We start from the raw sequence: 20,048 nt of genomic DNA on the forward strand, positions 1-20,048 counted from the left end.
AATACGAGAACACATACGCATTAATTTAGCTTGTCTGATAGGGATAAGCAAAGCAATGAGCACAGGGTCATGTAACGCTAGATTAGTTGGAAAGAATGAGGATTTTGGCTTGGATATTGCTTGACGCCCCGGGTTGGGTTCACTGGCAAACGTCAAGTGATCGGCATATGAAGTGCCACACTTCGATTAGTACCAAAATACATACTTCATAATATTTAAAGCCACTTTAAGCAAAGACTAGAAAGTTTCAGTCATGGAAAATCCTCTGTATATTTTCATGAGTAATTGAATGTTTAATGTGTTACCTTTGAAGCGAGATTTATCAAGGTGAATAGATGAAACAATAAGCGATTTAAGAAACAAAAGATTATTATTTATCGACGCACTACGGTTTGTAATAATAATGTAATATGATCATATATGTTGACACACTGCCCGCTATGAACAGAGTTTAAACTCATGAAGTAAAATGCTGTAGGCAATCAACACTAACCGACTCGATACAGTACCAAACATATGTATTCACCTTAAAACTTCAATCATACATAACAAACTACTTCAGCATGAGGCGATATACCTTGTAATATGATATGAGCACCATTTCGTTACTTCTTTTCCGCTGCCAAGAAGAGAAATACAAGCAATACGAAAGTTGCGTTCAAGCAAACCGCTCAGACCCTCGCGGCCAGTTTATTGCTAGTCGGAACACTTTTAGGGATTCCAGCGAGTTTTTAACAGGGCTGAAATTCGTCTCATATAATTTAGTGGCAGAACAGATGATACGTATTACGGGTACAACGAATTCAACCCAGCACTTCGGGTGCGTTGGACTACCAGCGCATAACTTTACGGCAGTCATTAGAGCAGTCACTTTTGACAAAGCCATTTCAGAGAAAATGTCGATCCGTGATAGTAATAAGCCAAAAGTAGAATTTAGTGACTCGGATTTTTTTCTAGAGCAACACCATGCTCGCAGTGGTCTTACTGCTCCTACAATATCGAGAAGTGAACGTGGACCAACGAAACTGTCCCTTTTCTTTGCCAGTCTTTGTATTATCGACCTATTCGGAGTGTTCCCGATCGTTGCTTTGCCAAAATCTATTATCTCCTGTGGACTATATGGAGTTCCGCTAGTCCTGTTCGTTATAACGTTGCAAATCTATACGGCTACCATTCTGGGAAGATGCTGGACCATAGCCGAAAAGCTGGACCCTTCGATTGTGGCGAAGAATCGGTATCCATATGCTGCAATCGCGGAGTTCACCTATGGAAAACGGATGAGTGTGTTTGTGACTGTGCTCCTGGATATGACAGTGTTTGGTGGCGGTATTCCAAACTTATTGGTAGCTTCACAAAATCTGCAGCTGCTGGGGTCAAAAGTATCAGGCGGGGGATTCGAGTTTTCCTTCTGCTATTGGCTCGTGTTGATAGGACTGTTTCTCTGTCCTATAATGTGGCTAGGAAGCCCTAAGAATATGCGAGCGTTAGCCAGTGTTTCAGTCATAGTGTGCAGCAGTGTTGCCGTACTAACGTGGTACTCGATTGGTCAAGACACTGCTATCGTTTCATCAAATGGTACCAGCTATGAAGACTTTGTCCCGTTCAACGGCATCGAGCTCGGTTTGCCGTCATGGATTAAACTTTTGAAGGCATACGGAATAATTGCCTTTCAGTTTGATATTCATCCTATGCTATTAACGATCCAAGTCGATATGGATCAAAAACGTTTGATTGGAAAAGCCGTTTTTCTGGGACTGATGGCCACCTGCTTCCTGTCTGCCGCGACAACCCTGTTGGCTGCCTACCGATACGGCATGAACACTACGAACAATGTTCTACAGATTTTACCGAAAAGTTGGTCCCTGTACATAACAATAATGTTAGTAACACTGCAGCTGTGCTTGTCTAGTGCTGTAGGTAATTCGGCACTCTTTCAGCACATTGAAGATGTTCTGGGTGCATCCAGAGGTAACAAATAATATAGATCCTGAAACACTATTCACTGATATTTTTTCCCTTAAAGATTTTACAATCAAACGCTGTGTCATTCGTTCGAGTCTGGTTTGGTTGGCTGTGATAATAGCGGAAATTCTTCCCCGGTTTGATGTCGTTATGGGCATCATTGGAGGAACCCTAACCGGGCCTCTTATATTTATTCTGCCGCCTCTATTGTACCAAAAGATGACCGCTTTGGAGGCCACAAGCTATCGGGAAATGGAACGACTTAAAAGACGAGACACCGGCGATGTTGATAGAAATTCGCCACTTTTCCACGGTGTATATGGATCGATTGGACATACACCGCTAATCGCTGCCAGAGGAAACTTCTCACCGGGAAATCGAGTGAGAGAAAGCTTCACGTTTTGCTACCATCGAATAAAACGTTGCTGTCGCTTCATGCGCAGTGATTGCATTCTTTCGATATGCGTTATCATGTTCGGTATCGGGGCAACACTCAGCTCGACTTACTACAACATATTTGACGTGAAGGATATTGGACTTAACTTCTGGAAATCATGCGCTGCCAATATTACTCTGGCAAGTGATTTATGAACTCGCTAATAAACAGTTATTTTTTAATGAAAATATACAAATTGAAAACATTAACATAGTTTGTTTTATTGAAATCCTTTCGTTCCATGTTTTTCGCAATGTACTCAATGCGACGGCAAATTGAATTCATTTTATTCATTGTATTAAAATTATAGGTAAATGCTACTCAAAAGTTCGATAATGGCATCGATTAACTCTGTTCATCATGCTTTTGGTTTCTTCTATATCACAATTTCATAAACAAAAAAAAAAACACTTCACTGGTTGCTTGATACTCCCAAGCGATACGCTTAGTGTGGAGCTTTCCAGCCACCAAACGCAGCTTCCAGCTCTCTTGCAATGCACAAAGCCAGACGATCCTGGAAGGGGGCAGCAACAATTTGAATTCCGATTGGCAAACCCTGTCGGTTGAATCCAAGCGGGACATGGGTTCCCGGGAATCCTAACGCGTTGAATAGCATCGTGTACGTTACTCCCGTTGTGTGGGTGAAGGATTCATAATGCCGTAAGGCCGGCTTGGGAAATGTTGGCAGAAATAGGACTCCGTCAGTTCCCAGAGTATCCTGTAGTTGAAAACTCATTACATTTTATATTATATACCTACTAATATCATTGCTTACAGTTATCTGTTTTTTCAGCTCCCCTGCTTTCCTTAAATAAATCTGATGTTCTTCCGGAGTTAATAAATATTTTGTATTGTACAGTATGTAGAACACAACTCCTGCCAATGTTAATTGCGACCTTCCAATCATTGCTCTACCCAGTTCAGCGAATAAACTGTGCTTCTCTTTTGGATTTTCTCTGTTGTCAAAAATGCTTGGAACGTCTTCCAGCGCCTGCAGTGTACACATGGCCATCTCCAAGCTTTCATTGATGTGATCAAACTCGGCTCGCTCGGTTTGGAGTCCATGATCCTTGAAGAACTGTACCGCTCGGTACATCGCTATCTTGATCTCTTCGTCGACTGGTATGAAACCAGGGTTAAAGCCAACGTCCTCCATGTAGTGGATTCGGATATCCTTGGTGTAGACAGTTTCGTCTAGGCGCAGCTTGTAGGCCTGTGAACCGGCCATGATGTGTACTAGAGTCGGTAGATCCTTCGCATAGCGGGACATGGGACCAACGGTTAGAAAGTTGGAGAACTTTTCGTCAGACGAGGAGGGAAAATGTCCCTTGATCGATATGACACCTGAGGGTGGAGAATGAGAATATTAAAATTGATAACATTGCACAGTAAATCAATATGCAGTTTTGGATTTATTCATTTACTTATTCACTGTTAACAGCAAGTATAAGGGTGATATAATCTGAAGCAAGAAGTAAATTGAGCTAACCTGGGATCTAAAATCAATACATAGGGTATTTGCTTCATTATTCATCATATTAGACGGACATTCGCGGAGAATGTACAGCTTAAACACCAATTATCCACGAAACACAAATGTTTCTATGGATGAAACTGCTGTTCCAAGCATAAATGTCCCAGCGTGCATTAGGTTTGTGTAAGGCTTGTAATTAAAAAAACGCACTAGAAAAAAGTGTTCGCCAAAAATTTATTTTAAATAGGATTTTCTTGAAATTCTCAGGGAATGAACTAATACTCTGAAATATGTTTCGGCATAACTACTTTGTTCAATTTCCTTTGCATCGCTAAAAACCCGCACCTTCCCCTTAAGACCCCTCATTACATTTTGTGCAATAATTGAGCCGACCTTTTCTTTCACTTTCATCCATTCTTTTTCCAACTCCAACTCGTTCGAGCTTTGGCCTTCATTATGGTCCAACATTTTTCCGCTGGACGAATCTCTGGTGAATTTGGGGAGTTTGCGGTTTTTGGTACAAAAACAACGTTATTGTCTCTGATATACAATGTATTGTTGTGAGTTACGGTTTACTCAGAATACCGCATTGGCATATGGCCTGCCAGATCAAGTAATTTTTGAATTTGTCCACTTTCTTCTTCCTCATGTCTTCCGGAACACCAACCCGTTATTTGACAACGTAGAACCCCATCCCCGGTATCTTCTTTGCGTCTGCCTTGATGTAGATTTCGTCATCCATAACCACATACATCGGTTTTGTTAACCACTCTCGATACAGCTTCCTTGCGCGGGATTTTGCCGCCGTGTTTTGTTTATCACGCCGGTTCGGTGCCTTCCGGACCTTGAATATATGAAGCTCAGATCGTTTCATGGTTTGCTGAAGAAACCAAGCGGAACACTTTGCCTTCAGAGCTGAAATAATCCAACACCTTCAGGGCCTTTACAAAGTCAGCTGTCTTCGATTTTCTTCCACTTCCAGCCCTCCGCTAGCTCGTCTCATTGAACTCTGATCACCACTCGAAAATTTCTTTCTGAAGAGGTTCCGGGAACAAACTTGAATGAAGTACGATCTAAGAAAGCGAATTCTAAGAAACATGAAAGCACAAGGAGCTGATGGGATTTTCTATATCCTCATCAAAAGACTTCCCGAATGCTATTTAGCTTTCTTGGTAAGAAGCATATGTTTGGAGTTAGCGTATTTCCCTAGAAAATAGAAAAATGTCAGTCTATCCAATTTTGAACCTGACAAAAATCCAGCAGAATGCCAATTATTTTACTCTCATCTATAAGCAAACAGTTAAAAAATAATTCCTAATAGATTGATAACGCGTATTAGTATCGTTCGCCTCTTAGAGTTCAATGAAATTTTGTGGGTGTGTAGTAAAGTGTTACAAAACAATTGATGTTGAAAAAGTCAAGGTGCTCAACCCTAAATAAAAGGATAATTAATACTATTTTTGTAGAACATTTCGACTTTCTAAAAAAATATTTACAGGTTGCGAAAACGTGATTTATGAAAAAATGACAATTTTACGATTCTGCTCGATTTTGCGTACATATTTTAATCTGTAGGGTAATTTTAAATACTTTACATGGTTTAGTTCAGCATTGCTATCAGTTTCTAACTCATAGAGCCCATTACTTACTTCACTTGTATGGCGACAGATTGTTGAGATCCAAACTCGGTCTTGGGCTGCTCCTCTCCAGTCTCTTCTTACACCTGCTGTTCTGGCATCCTCGTCAACAGCACATATCCAGCGCGTGCAAGGTCTGCCTCGAAGTCGTCGGTCTCTATCCGTTTCTCTGCTTAATATTATTTTCACTAGTCGCTCATCCGCCATCCGTACTACGTGGTCAGCCCACTGTAACCTGTCGTGTTTCATCAGCTTGACAATATCAGCGGGTTTGTATACTTCGTACAGCTCGTGGTTCATGCGCCTGCGCCACACCCCATTTTCTAGTTTGGCCCGAGTATTAATCGCAGGATTCTCTCACGCAATTCGTCTCTTCACCTAGCGGCTCACCTCGTTAAACAAATTCGTCGACCACTTCGAAAGTATCCCCATCCATCTCCACCGCAGCACCAACACCCGCAGAACTACCACGCTCTCTGCCAGCCACCATGTACTTCATTTTGGCAATGTATATAGTAGATCCCATTCTCGCGGCTTCCCTTTTGAGAGCCGTAAAGGCCTCCTCGACTGCTCTACAGTTATCACCAATTATATTAATGTCGTCCGCGAAGCCTAGAAGCATGTAAGAATACGTGATGATGATGCCGCTCCTCTGCATACCTGCCCTTCGTATTGCACCTTCTAAAGCTATGTTGAACAGCAAGTTCGAGAGCCAGTCACCTTGCTTCAGACCATCTAACGTCACAAACGCGTCCGAAAATTCGCCCGCTGTCCTGATGCATGATGTGAAACCGTCAAGAGTCGCACGTAACAGCTTAATTAGTTTTGTTGGAAAACCATGTTCTAGGATAATTTGTGACAGCTCGTTGCGTTTCACTGTATCGCACACCGCCTTAAAGTCAATAAACAAATGATGTGTCTGAAAGTTGTGCTCTCAAAAGTTGGCGAGGATCTGTCTCAAGGTAAACATCTGGTCCGTTGTAGATCGTCCCACTCGAAAACCGCATTGGTATTCTCTAACAAAGGCTTCCTGCAACGGCCTCAGTCGCTGGAACAGGATACGAGAGAGAATTTTATAAGCAGAATTGAGAAGGGTTATGCCTCGATAATTAGTACAGTCGAGTCTATGTCCCTTCACAGCCGCTCGTTCCCGACTTGTGAAATTTCGGCCGGTAAGCCATCCTTCCCAGCGGCTTTGTGGTTCTTCAGCTCTTTGCAAGCATATATTGGTGGGTCCACAACATGTCCGTCCTCCCCAATTTCTATCCTGTTCCCCTCGACGACTCTCAACACCACTTAAAAATGTTACTTCCAACGCCTGGTCACCTGCGATTTGTCGGTAACCAGTTTCATCTCCCTGTCATTTCACATAGCAGGTACTAGCACGGTCCGGTTCCTGATTCCGTGACTCGGTAATCACCTCCGCGAGGACGCGATCGCACTGCTTACGTTTCTTACGACGATGAAGCCTCTTTTTGACAGCTCTTGCCTCCCGGTATTTCTCCCGCATCTGATGCGTCGCACGATTAGATACTAACGTGTTGGCGTAGGCCCGGTTTTTCTATTCCGTCACCTCTGGACAATTAGCATCGAACCACCCACGACACGTGGTTCCCGTTGTCTTGCCTATAACTTCTCGTGCTATTTCGCTGACCGCATCATGGATGTGCTTACACTGCTCGTTCAGGTCCACTCCAGCTGGTTCACTGATCCGTCTATCAACTTTCCGTGTATACTCTGCAGCAACGTCTTCCGTATCTTCTTCGCCGCTCTCGATTTGAATACAACCGGGCGCGAACAGCATGTGGTCGATCTGGGAGCAGGCCTCTCCATTGGGGTGTCTACAGGTGAGCTTCCGATTGTTAAGATGTGCAAAATGGGTACTACAGATGGCCATTCTCCTGGCCCAGCGAAGTTCACTAACCTCAAGCCGTCGTTGGTGGCAGAGTGAAGGCTTTGCCTACCAATAACGGGACGAAAGAACTTCTCTCGTCCGACTTGTGGGTTCATATCTCCGATGACGAATTTTATGTCGTGTTGCGAGCACTCTCCATACGTTTTCTCAAGAAGCTTATAGAACTTCTCGTACGTAATCGGTTTTATAGTTTGTCAGCGCGTACACGTTGATAAGGCTGTAATTGAAGAATCTGCCCTTGATCCTCAATACGCATAGACGGTCATTAATAGGCCTCCACCGCTTCATTTGGTTTCCAAGTAGCACGAAACCGACGCCCATTTCGCTCTGTTGCCGCCACTGTAGTAGATGTGGTAATTGAACGCAGTGCCCGCGGTCGGATCAACAGTCCAAAATTCACGTTCTCCGGTTTTAGGCCATGGCTGCTACCTTTACTTTAACCTCCCAGGCCAAGATGCCCGCGCGTGCCTGTGCGAGCAGAGTCCTAACATTCCAAGTGTCAAGTTTCCAATCGATGTCCTTTTTCGTTTGCCTAGGTCTATACCAATTGTTCCGATTCGAAAAAAGTGATTTTTCCTCTAATTTTTTGATAAAACCTTTAAACACATATAAAAAATTTTACTGCAAATCGGATTCACTGTCTTTTAGTACGTAAAAAGCTTCGTGTTTATTTTAAATTGTGCGATTGAGATGACTCACTAAAAATTAGAAAACCTAAGATGTGATTGCCCTACCACTGTTGCTCGCGATAGGTGATGCAGCGAAATACAATAGACCATTTTACGAGACGTTTCTGAACTCAATTCATGAATAAAATTTTGACAGGGTGCTCGGAACCGCTAACATAACGCTCGTAAAAGCAGCATCAATATCAGCAGGATCCGTGACACCTGTCAGTTCGTAAAATGGTCTATAGCAACGCGTAGTGTTGTCATGGTAACGAAACAGTACTTTGTAGTAAAATATCAGCTTCAAAAGAGGTAAATAAATTGGAAGCAGATTACTGTTCTCGCGAGAATTGTAATTGTAAAATAATTTGTGACAGTGATAAACCATAAAATCATCGGTGGAAGCAGAATCTTCATCGACACTTGCCCCTGATTGTACAGGGGATAGTCAAAATAAGTAGGGTAGGCAAAATTTTGATCAACTTTTGTTTTTGCATCATTGACATAGATGAAAAAAACATTTCTGAAGCGAATGGTTCATCAGGAGCAGGAATCGGCCAAGAACTCATCGAGAAATGGCTATTTTTCATCCGGAAGACCCCAGAGAAACCTGCAGTAGGGGAAATTCACATTTTTGCATCAAAATTTAGTACGCGACGGCGACACCTCTATCTTCAGGCTTTTTCATCAGGAATCTTCCAAAGAACATATTTTTAAATATAGGCTGCATTGGCCACTTCCGGAGAGATCCGGACGTTCCGAAGGAACCACAAGTGTGGATATTTGCAATTTTGAAAAAACCATCAATTATTCAAAAATGACAATTTTCTAAAAACCATCCTCTGACAACTTTTGTTTAACTGCTAGAAGCACACACAAAAAATCGAAATTTAATCTAATATGACCGTTTTTTTCAAACCCTTTTTGTTAGCTTAACATTGATAGTTGACTGAACTTGAAGTAATAAAAGAGTTAAAAAGATTCCTGGTGAATATCATGTTTGCGTGATTGTTTTTGTTGGCAAACATTGCGTCAAAAGACCACGCATTGTACTATGACTTTTGGACTCTGAGTTCTCGAAAAACTATTATTTTTGTTTTGTAAAACAATAATGTTGTTTGCCCTTAATAGCCAAACTAAGCAATTTCTCCAATTTCCAATTTCTCTATCTTATCGTTCTGCCAATACACAAAACTAGATAGGAAATTTTCGACCTAATCGGTACCGAACATATATAAGCAAGCAGATAATAGAACCTTTCTCGCGAACATTGCACCGTGCGTTATCGGCAACTGATACTAGAAGCAACAAGAAGCATTCAACAACTTCATATGTGTACGTAATTTGATAACCTTGGTTCGCAACGCGACAACACATGAGATGCATCAATATTGATCTTATTCGTGTATTTTTTCACTCACCAGCCGTCGGCTTGTGGCCGAAAATTCCATTGAACAGCGCCGGCAATCGAATCGATCCGGCTATATCGCTGCCGACACCGAATAAAGACGCCCCGGCAGCAATTAGTGCTCCTTCGCCACCAGACGATCCTCCTGCCGTTCGTCGGCAATCATATGGATTAAGTGTTCGCCCGGTAATGTGATTGTAGGACTCCCAGCTGAGACAATATTCCGGCGTGTTGGAAACCAACAGTGGGATACATCCAGCAGCTCTCAAAAGCGCCACGGCCTCACCGTCGGAGCTTGCCTTGATTCCTTGGCGCGGCAGAGAACCTCCGGTAAGCAGAGCACCTGACAAGATTAAACTTAGAATCCTTTTGCGTAGCGTATACAGTTAAGCTTAACTTACCCTTCAACGAACAACTTTCTTTCACCGTGAACGGAACACCCAACAGCGGATGTGTTTTGATCAGCCAGATGGCCTGCATATTTGCGATCATGTCATCAGCCTTTTTGGCATCTTCGATGGCGGCAGCAAAGCGCTCCTCCACGACGGCATTGATCAGGGGATTTACCTCTCGTATGCGATCGATGTATGCCCGGACCACATCTTCCGATCGTAGCTATGGGAGGAAATAAAAATCAATGACATAATTAGGTGTTTACAAAAAAAAAAACGTTAAGTCTTGAAACCAGTCAAAACATTATTGATACAGCTAGACGAGTCGAGTTCACCGATCGGGTGCTTATGATTCTCGTTTCGCCACACACGACGTATATCAGAGACTCGTCGTACCATTAGCTATATGTGTTCCAAGTTCAAGGTTAGCTGATTGCTACTTGATATTCGTGCGGATAATACCACGTTCGACCATTCACTGCGTTGTAGCGCCAGGTTACTGAAAACGTATCGAATCTAGTCTAATTTTCGACTTATGTAAAACGCAAATTTGACCGTGACAAAATAAATTTTAGTTAGAATTAAACATTCTTTGTGAGGTTTGCCAGTGCAGAGAAATTGTTGATCAACTTCGAACGGATCCGATTTGAATGAAATTTTGCACACGCCTTTGGTTTTGCAAAAAAGTATTTTCTCTTGGCGAAAAAAAACCTACTCTCTAGAGTACAGCAGACATTACACTAAGCAAGTATTAGCTTGAAATGGCGGTAAATATTGGGTGTGGCCACGATTGCAACGTAGAAGTTTTATTCTTCTTTCTTTCCCAGTAGCAATAAGTAATAATAATAATCGGTTTTTTATCGTATCTCATATAAAATTCGATTATCTCAAAACGTTGGAATTGAAAGAAAATTGTAAAACTTATCCTCCAAGGACAAATTTCTCTCGCATATCTAGGATATCCTTTTATTTTTTTGTTATAAAGTTATAACAACAGTTTCCATAGAAAAAATTAACTTTTTTTTTTTAAATTTAAGCTCTGGTTATTTTTTAGTCTCTAATTCGTTCTGAGACAGTTTTCCATACAACCAAAGGATTCTGAGCGAGGGAGATAACGCCTTGGATAAAGTGTATGCTAAAATGCGTACATTTTTTTGAAAGTGAGAAAAACTTCGTGTGCTATGTCAAATACGTATGCAAATTTCAATCAAAATCGGAACCACTCGAAATTAAGGATATACAATTTAGCACAGAATGCTTCCGCTCAAGGCTATGAACGGAGAAATCGCAGAATGCTAATGTTAGCGAGGGTGATAAGAGGTTAGATTAAGGTTTTCAACAACATTACATTTTGGCATGCTGTGTGCTATTTCGATTGCGAGCCAACATTTTGAAACAATTATTGCAGAAAGCTCACAGCATGGCTATGAAGGTAACATTGTTGATAACGCTATCTTGCGTATATGACCTTCACTAACCTTTCTCTCTCTTGATTTTCTTCCAAAGCCTTCGACATGATCAGCTAGTTTTCGCTACTTTCTTCTACCGTTTGGGTTGGTTTGTAATCACAACTTACAGCGTTATTTATTATAATGACATGACACAAACATTTGAGGCTAGTTGTATTTAGAAATAATCGACGAACAACAACAACAAACAACAAAAACAATAAGCAATCACAGCAATGCATCGAAAAAGGACATCGTGCGGCAGTTCGTGGGCACCGGATACGCCCGTTCCGGCACTTACAACATCTTGGCACTATTGGAAAACAACCAGAGCATTGAAAAAAAAACTCGGTTCCGGACGGCCGACGACCCTGAGCGACAAGAAGCTCCAAAGGATGCTGAAGAGGAAGACCGATAGAAAAGTGGATATATCGCTGCGTACGCTTGGTCGAAAGGTCGGTGCATCCGACCAAGCAGTGAAAAAGTACCTGGCAAACATGGACATACATGTCAGAAAGCTTCACTAGTCTCGGAGCTACAGTGGCAGCGCCTGAATAAGATGGTCAAATCGGTTTTTCCGGCAAATCACGACGTGGTGGTGGTGATGGACCACGATACCACACCAAGTTACCCAAAAGGTGCTGCGGTGGCTGACCATCAGCGAGAAGGGGATGTCAAAGCTGCTTTTCTTTCGAATCGGAATGGCCGAGAACGAGGAAAGTTAAGTGCTAGCCGGAAGTAGCGTGGTTCACCAAGAAAGGCCATAAGGCCGAAGACGCGGTGTTTTGGCCGGATCTGGTGTCGGCTCACTATTCGAAGCGATCGTTTGAGGAGATGGAGCGGCTGAATATCGATGTGGTACCCAAGTTGGCGAACCCGCCCAACGTCCCCAAGTTGCATCCAATCGAGGATTTCTGGACAAGCCTGAAGCGTGAGACCTACTCTAACAATTTTGTCGCGAAAACTGAGGAAGAGTTGATAAATAAAAAGAAGAAAGAATTAAAAAACATGCCTACACGCATATTTTCGTCCGTCATGGCGAATGTTCCGGTTAACAGCCGGAAGGCCGCACGCAAGATCGTAGAATTTATTGCGAGTAAGCTAACATAATTACCTCTCATGGGAAGTTCATCAAACTCAGTTATCTGTCTGAGTTATTTTTTTACATTTTGCGCTTGAAAATGCGTTGCGGCACCAACTTTGAAAGCTCATATCTTTTGATCAAAAAATTACACCACCGCGAAATTTTCAGGGAAGTTTCGAAATTTCGTCAGAAATACTTGTGATTTTTTTCAGATTTTTCAGTGCCCCAGAACATAGATTTTCAACATATTGTTTTCAATAGTTACTATTGAAAAAATATTGTTTTCTCAAAAAAAAATTTTCGTAAACTACAACTTAGGATGCATCTGCTGTGAAAATTTCATCAAATTCGATGCAATATTTTTGAAGCTATGTCTATCGACTTTATCGACTCACTTCGACCATTATTTTGATCTTTTATGTTGTTGAAGTAAATCTTACCCCTCGGGTTTGCCCAGATATTGGCGATGAAACGCAGCTGAGGGATATTAGGTCGGTTCGTCGACTTGGGTACCACATTGATATTCAGTCGTTCCATCTCCTCAAACGATCGCTTCGAGTAATTGAACACGGCGTCTTCGCTCTTATGGTATTTCTTGATGAACGAAGCAACTTCCGACAGGCACTTTGTATTATAAATTTCCCCGTTCACGGCCTGCATCTTCTTGGGGAACTTGATGTGTGAACTTCACTTCGTAGCTCACTTTCTTCGTGGGAGAAGTAAAATACAAAGTGCCCTGCCAGTCGTTGCCATCCAGGGTGAGATAGGTCTCGTCGTCCATCACACCACCGCCACGTCGGGATTCGCCGGGAAAATCGACTTGATCCTCTTTTTTTTTTTTTTTTTTAAAGGGGGGGATTTGTTAGTAGCTTAAGTATTTATGATAAATATTAGTAAGTAATGAGTATGTGTGTTCAATCACAAATGGTGACTTCTCAACACTGTTAGAAACTTGTAATTTTAATTGTTAGGATTTGTTTGCTTTCGCAGTTAGGACTCATCATTCGTAGGGATTTAAACCTACTTGTCAGAAAAGGGGAAGTAAACTTACAACTAACTTAATCGCTAACTTATTGGCTATAAAGAGAGCTTATCGTAGCAATTGAGGATTGTAACGATTTTTGTCGAAATTTTTTTTTATAGGGGGGGGGGGGAGTTTGTAATGATTTATTTATGTACTAAAATATATATTCAGAATTAGTATTGTGTGTTCTGCCACAAATGGTGACATTTCAACACTATTATATATATTTGTACGCTTTTTAGTATTATTGAATGTTATTAGCTTTCGCAGTTAAGATAATGTAATTGTAGGAAAATTATTAAACCTACTTGTCAAGAAAAAAAAGGAATAAAGGGAATAAAACGAAACTTAAAACTATCTTACTGACTATAAAGTGAGCTAATCGTTGCAATTGAGGATTGCAACGATTTTTGTCGGAATTTGTTGATAATTTGGCTTGACATATTTTCTAATGTTTCTACATTAGTGAGCCTATGTAGCTCGTTCGTGCTAAACCAGGGAGGACGCTTCAAAATCATTTTCAAAAGTTTATTCTGAATCCTTTGAAGTGTCTTCATTTTTGTCGAAAATTGTTAATAATTTTATTTGACATAGCTTCTAATGGTTCAACACCAGTAAGTCTATGTAATTCGAGTGTACCAAACCAAGGAGGATGCTTCAAAATCATTTTCAGAATTTTATTCTGAATCCTTTGGAGCGTTTTCTTCCTTGTTGAACAGCAACTTGACCAGATCGGTACAGCATAAAGCATTGCTGGTCTAAAAATTTGTTTATAAATCAAAAGTTTGTTCTTTAAACAAAGTTTAGAATTCCTGTTAATGAGAGGATATAAACATCTCGTATATTTGATGCACTTGGCTTGTATACTCTCAATGTGCTCTTTGAAAATAAGTTTTTTATCATAAATTAGTCCCAAATACTTAACCTTGTCAGACCAACTTAAAATAACCCCATTCATCTTGACAACGTGATTATTGTTTGGCTTGAGGAAAGAAGCCCTAGGCTTATGCGGAAAAATTATCATTTGAGTTTTAGAAACATTGGGAGAGATTTTCCACTTTTGCAAGGACGAAGAAAAAATATCTAAACTTTTCTGCAATCGACTGCAAATGACACGAAGACTTTTTCCTTTTACGGAAATGCTTGTGTCATCGCAGAACAATGACTTTGTGCATCCTGGAGGCAAATCAGGAAGATCTGAAGTGAATATGTTGTACAGGACTGGACCCAAGACTGAACCTTGAGGTACACCTCCTCTGACAGGAAATCTATCAGATTTTGAATTCTGATAGACAACCTGCAGAGTTAGATCAGTAAGATAATTTTTAGGAAAATTGGAAAATTAAAAGTTTGCAATTTCGCAATCAAACCTTTATGCCAAACACTGTCGAATGCTTTTTCTATGTCTAAAAGAGCAAAATATGCAATTTTGAAGCAGCAATTGAAAATTTTCACTAAAAATTCCATTGTGCTCTCAGGGAGATGTTTGATTAGTATATTAAAGATTCCATCGTCACAAGGTGCTTTCATATTTTTTAAATTTTCAATATTTGATTTAATCTCATTCAAGTTAGTTTCAATTATTTCTGCAGGTAAAAAATTCTGGGAAGAAATTAAATCAAATTGACGTGTGACTTCATTTTCAATTGGACTCACAAAATTCAAATTTGAGTTATGAACACTCTCAAACTGCTGAGCAAGTCTTTGAGCCTTTTGTTCATTGGATACAAGAAAACGTTCACCATCTTTTAAAACTGGAATAGGCTTTGAAGGTTTCTTAAGAATCTTCGACAGCTTCCAAAAAGTTTTTGAATATGGTTTCAATTTTTCAACTTTAGTCTCAAAATTTTGATTTCTCAGAAGAGTAAATCTATGTTTAGTCTCTTTCAGTAAATCTTTATGAATAGTTTTAAAAACAGGGTCACGAGAACGTTGATATTGACGTCTGCGGACATTTTTCAAACGAATTAGAAGTTGAAGATTTTCGTCAATTATTGGTGAATCAAATTTCACTTGAGCCTTTGGAACAGAATAATTCCTGGCATCAACAATTGCACATTTTAATGCTTCCAAAGCGGAATCAATATTCACTTCGTTTTGCAAATCAAGCTCATTATTGAAATTTCTCTCAATATGAGTTTTGTATCTTTCCCAATTAGCCTTGTTATAATTAAAAACAGAGCTCATAGGGTTTAAAACTGATTCATGTGATAAAGAAAAAGTTATTGGAAGATGGTCAGAATCAAAGTCAGCATGTGTGATCAAATCACTACATACATGACTTTGATCTGTAAGCACCAAATCAATTGTTGAAGGGTTTCTTACAGAAGAAAAGCATGTAGGACTATTCGGAGACAAAATAGAATAGTATCCTGAAGAACAATCAATAAGAATCAGAATAAAATTTTGCCATTGGAATTACTTTGAGAATTATTCCATGAACGATGTTTAGCGTTAAAATCGCCGATTATAAAAAATTTCGAACGATTTCTGGTGAGTTTTTGTAAATCACCTTTAAAATAATTTTTGTGCTCGCGTGTGCATTGAAATGGTAAATATGCTGCGGCAATAAATAATATCCCAAGTTCAGTTTGAACTTTAATTCCCAAAGTTTCAATAACTTTCGTCTCAAGGTGGGGAAGAGCACGATGTTTGATTCGGCGATGAATAACAATTGCAACTCCACCGCCGGAACCCTGAATCCTATCATATCTATGAACCACGTAATTGGGACCATATTTCAATTTTATGTTAGGTTTCAAAAATGTTTCAGTAATAATTGCAATATGCACATTATTTACTGTTAAAAAATTAAAAAGCTCATTCTCATTGGCCTTCAATGAGCGAGCATTCCAATTTAATATTTTAATTGTTTTATTTAAAATCATTGCTAAATTTTAAATTAGAAACAATTTCAATAGTTAAATTTGTGCCTATTTGAATGGCTTCAAACATTGATTTTGCCTGCAACATGGCGTTCATAAGATCGAACATTGCCTGTTGCAAAAAAGAAAGTTTACCTGCCGTAATAGGCCCCAGGCAGTTGACATTAGAAAAAATATTTTCGGCAGCAATATTAGCTGGAGTAATAGGGGTACAATTATTTTCTAGCGTGTTTTGCCTACCCATATTAACGGTCATTTTCGAACTACCAACACTAGGCGGTATAATGTTCGAACTACCTGTAACCTGTGCATAAGTTTAACGGGTATGCAAAGGAGTAGGTAAACTATGCGTCACTGGTACGCTTGGAGAATTTTGTTTACCTTGCCTTGCCTTAACAATTGCTAAACGGGCTGGGCATCGATAAAAATTCGACATATGGTTGCCGTTACAATTCGCACAGCGAAAATTTTTACTCTCTTTCACAGGACATGTGTCCTTTTTGTGACTTGATCCTCTTATTCACCCGCTGCCTCTGCGTCATTGCGTGCAGATTTGTGACCAGTAGACGAGCTTCCTGACTATGTGTGCCAGGTACTTTTTTTCTATTTGCCCGGTTGCACCGACCTCCCGGCCAAGAGCACGCAGTGATGTAGCTACTCTTCCCTCGGTCTTCCTCTTTGAAGTTTCTTGTCGCTCAGGGTTATCAGCCGTCCGAAACCGGGCTTTCTTTCGATGCTCTGTCCAAAAGTGCCAAGATGTTGTAGATGCCAGAACGGGCTCATTCACCGTCCAGAAAGCGCCGCAGTTAGAATTCGGCTACTTTGATTGATGTTGCATGGGTACTTTTGTCAACGTAAGTGAACGTAAATTCATCGAAAATCGGCAAAAATTGTTAAAATGCAAACGTTATTGCTATCATTCAACATTAAACTGCTTTCTCTACAAAAAAGTGTAATCAAATAAAAAATTTCTTCCCCCTACGCAAAACGGAGTAGCTACGGTTCTACAATGAATGCTGAGTATTTTGAAAAATAAATGTAATTTTTTTCAGAAAGACAAAATTATTATTTATAAAAAAAACTATTATAACGGAAATCGACTGCTACCTAGAAGAGAATGACGATTACGAACAACAAATGTTCAGACCACCAAGAGCTGATAAAAAACCTTGTTTGTTATTTTCTAATACAGACAGGTTCTACTGTTTAAGGGGTTCTCGAAAATTCAAAGCTGCCAAGGCTTTACAGCACTACAAAAAGTTGTCCGATAGAGTTTGTAACCTGTTTTGCCGTGTCAATAAACCTTTCGTATTTAAGTTTAGTTTGAAAATTCGAATATCATGACAACCAAAGCTTCAGAAAACAGCTGTCCAAACCCATGATTGTTTAGTATTGAAAAGTACCTGCTTCAGTCAACTCTTGAAAATGACTATCTGACAGCAGCTGATCCTGCTACACGCAAAACTTTTCCTTATTACCTTAGAAGCAATAGCGCAAAATTGCTTCTTAGGTAACAAACCTATTACTAAAAAGCCAATAAAATTCTTCCCCAGTCAAGTAACAACACATACTGTCATATATTTAGCACGTGTTACGGGAATACGACTATCTAATAATGGTCGTTTCAACCACATGCAAGATTTTTTCTGTCAAAAACTGCTCCCTTTCCATCTCAAGTAAAAAAAAAAATCACACACCGTCGCATATGTTGCACATGTTACAAGTTTCTTCAATCTCCAATTCATCCGGTGAGCGTGTATTAGTTCGCTCGTTGTATGCATCCGGAGTAGAGGAAGAATATGACAAGAGCTGCCAAGCAGCATTTTCCCCGTCATAGAGTATGCAAACGTTGATGATTTCAAAGACTTGAAATGCGTCTTTAAATGACATCACGATCTTTAAACTGCGTTAGAGAAAAAAAAAACATTCGCTTTCTTGCAAGCTATCCAAAACACATACTCATTGGTTGATGGAAACTCATTTGCACCTGTTTGAAAATACATAACTCGTGCCCACCCAGAACAATATTCGCAACTTCGGCAACTCTGTTCAGACAGTATAACATATATTCATTTCTTGTAAACACTGGGGGACGAAACGAAAGTGTTTCTAATTAGACATTTGAGGTTGACGGGTGAGATTCTCATTATGTGTGAATGAAGGTAGTAAAAATGAATCTGATCGTTGCATCAATACAAATGCAGCGAGTGAAGTCTTGCTAACACATGCACAGCGGTGCTTGGTTGTATGTTCTCCTGCAGAAACATATACATATGTGTGCCCGTCATAATTTTTGTTACTTTTCGGTTATTACTATTTGTGTATAATGCGCAGTCATAAGACACAATAAGTAATAAAAAATTGCCCTAAAGTAATAAAATATTCCCCGTTCGCGTTGGGTGTACCTTGCGTCTCGACGGTAACGATGATGAAGCTGTTAGTTCGTACAGTAAGATCGGGGTATGTAGAACGATCGACCAAATTACTCAAAGTGAGCTACTGCTCAGCTTGTCTAATGTTCTTCGTTTGTGTTTTTTTTGACAATTGTTCGGCGTAATTGTATCCGGTTGAAAACACACACTGCTTCCTTACAATTTCCTTCTCCTTCCCATGTAGCACGACTCAAGCATAGGTGTTTTTTGCTTGCGAAAATTTGTTAATCATTGTGCATGTCTGCAGGGGGTAATTACCCGGGTAAGTGTGAAACTTACCTTACTTTTTTGAGTTGATCAATTTGAAGTCAGCATACGGCAGCAACAGTTAGAAACAGAATTGTATGGAAATTGTGTTTCATTTAATAGGTGAACGTCATATTTCGTTTCAATGACATTGATTATCGAAAATACGACATATGTAGTCTGATTATTAGACTTTTTCTATATCAATCCATCTGGTGTTTGTCAACGCATATTTAACTCCCGTGCCTGATAAGAATGAAAATGTGAAATAAATAATAAGACAATAACGCTCTTTTTGGCGGACAACACGTGCGATGTCAACATCACAATTACCCACCAGCTGCTAATACGTGTACATCGTGATAGTCACTTTAATGAAGTGAGTGAACTATTACCCTCCAAGAGGTAGGATATTAGAGGGACATTAACGATGTTTGCGTGAGCATAGGTTCTCGTTTAGGCAGGATCGTGACTAATATGGATTATGTTTAACCTACTTCAACTGATGTTTGTGTGGGCGGTGGCGCGTCCAACTGTAGCCAGATTGATGTATATAGGTAGGTACATTGAACAAACTCTATTGCCATGCTAGTAGGTGCCAGCGCAAGGAACCAGAATAAACTGATGAAAATCGATATAGCATGATTGAGGTTAGAGTAACACAATTTAAATGCATAAGAACTGAAACTTGCGAAATTTCTTTGTTTCCTGCCTATCACTTCGTCAATTGACGAATCATCCTGTCCGGAATTTTGACCTGTACCGGCAAATTTCGAAATGACCTCTGAACCTAGTGCTACCGCAGACGAATAGAATAAAAAAATGCATTAACTGTTCTATACAGTCGACTAATTATCATTAGCAAAAAGGGAACTGTCATCGTGTGCATCATGTGTATAATGTAAAAATGTCAACATCGACCTTGGTGGATGATACTACCATGCTGTACCCAGTGCCTGGGTAATGCAAATTGATGGTACCGGTAGAAAAAAACTTCAATGGTTTACTAGCATTCACGACCATACCTCTTCGAAATT

At 40.1% G+C, this 20,048-nt stretch overlaps 2 protein-coding genes across 2 annotated transcripts in view; one reads left to right on the forward strand and one right to left on the reverse strand.

Moving 5' to 3' along the window:
- Window positions 1-94: 94 nt before the first annotated feature.
- Window positions 95-2,581, forward strand: LOC129718810 (uncharacterized). Its single transcript, XM_055669904.1, has 2 exons — window positions 95-1,968; window positions 2,024-2,581. Exons 1-2 carry the CDS (start codon window positions 591-593, stop codon window positions 2,551-2,553), a joined length of 1,908 nt encoding a protein of 635 aa, XP_055525879.1. The 5' UTR covers window positions 95-590; the 3' UTR covers window positions 2,554-2,581.
- A 13-nt stretch (window positions 2,582-2,594) lies between these two features.
- LOC129718814 (fatty-acid amide hydrolase 2-B) overlaps window positions 2,595-20,048 on the reverse strand; it is a 28,350-nt gene continuing 10,896 nt past the window's right edge. Inside the window, exons 2-5 of the mRNA XM_055669907.1 lie at window positions 9,902-10,115; window positions 9,514-9,843; window positions 3,174-3,742; window positions 2,595-3,116 (exon numbers count right to left, since the gene is read on the reverse strand). Of these exons, the coding sequence (XP_055525882.1) occupies window positions 2,844-3,116; window positions 3,174-3,742; window positions 9,514-9,843; window positions 9,902-10,115 (1,386 nt within the window). The 3' untranslated portion in view covers window positions 2,595-2,843. The remainder of the gene's footprint in view (window positions 3,117-3,173; window positions 3,743-9,513; window positions 9,844-9,901; window positions 10,116-20,048) is intronic.

The sequence above is a fragment of the Wyeomyia smithii genome, chromosome 1, assembly GCF_029784165.1.
Source record: "Wyeomyia smithii strain HCP4-BCI-WySm-NY-G18 chromosome 1, ASM2978416v1, whole genome shotgun sequence".
NCBI lineage: Eukaryota > Metazoa > Arthropoda > Insecta > Diptera > Culicidae > Wyeomyia > Wyeomyia smithii.

Excerpts from the sequence above, each read along its gene's own strand:
- LOC129718810 (XM_055669904.1), top strand. The coding sequence starts at position 591 with ATGAGCACCATTTCGTTACTTCTTTTCCGCTGCCAAGAAGAGAAATAC. Across the intron at positions 1,969-2,023 it reads TGTTCTGGGTGCATCCAGAG|ATTTTACAATCAAACGCTGT; the intron begins GTAACAAATAAT and ends TTTCCCTTAAAG.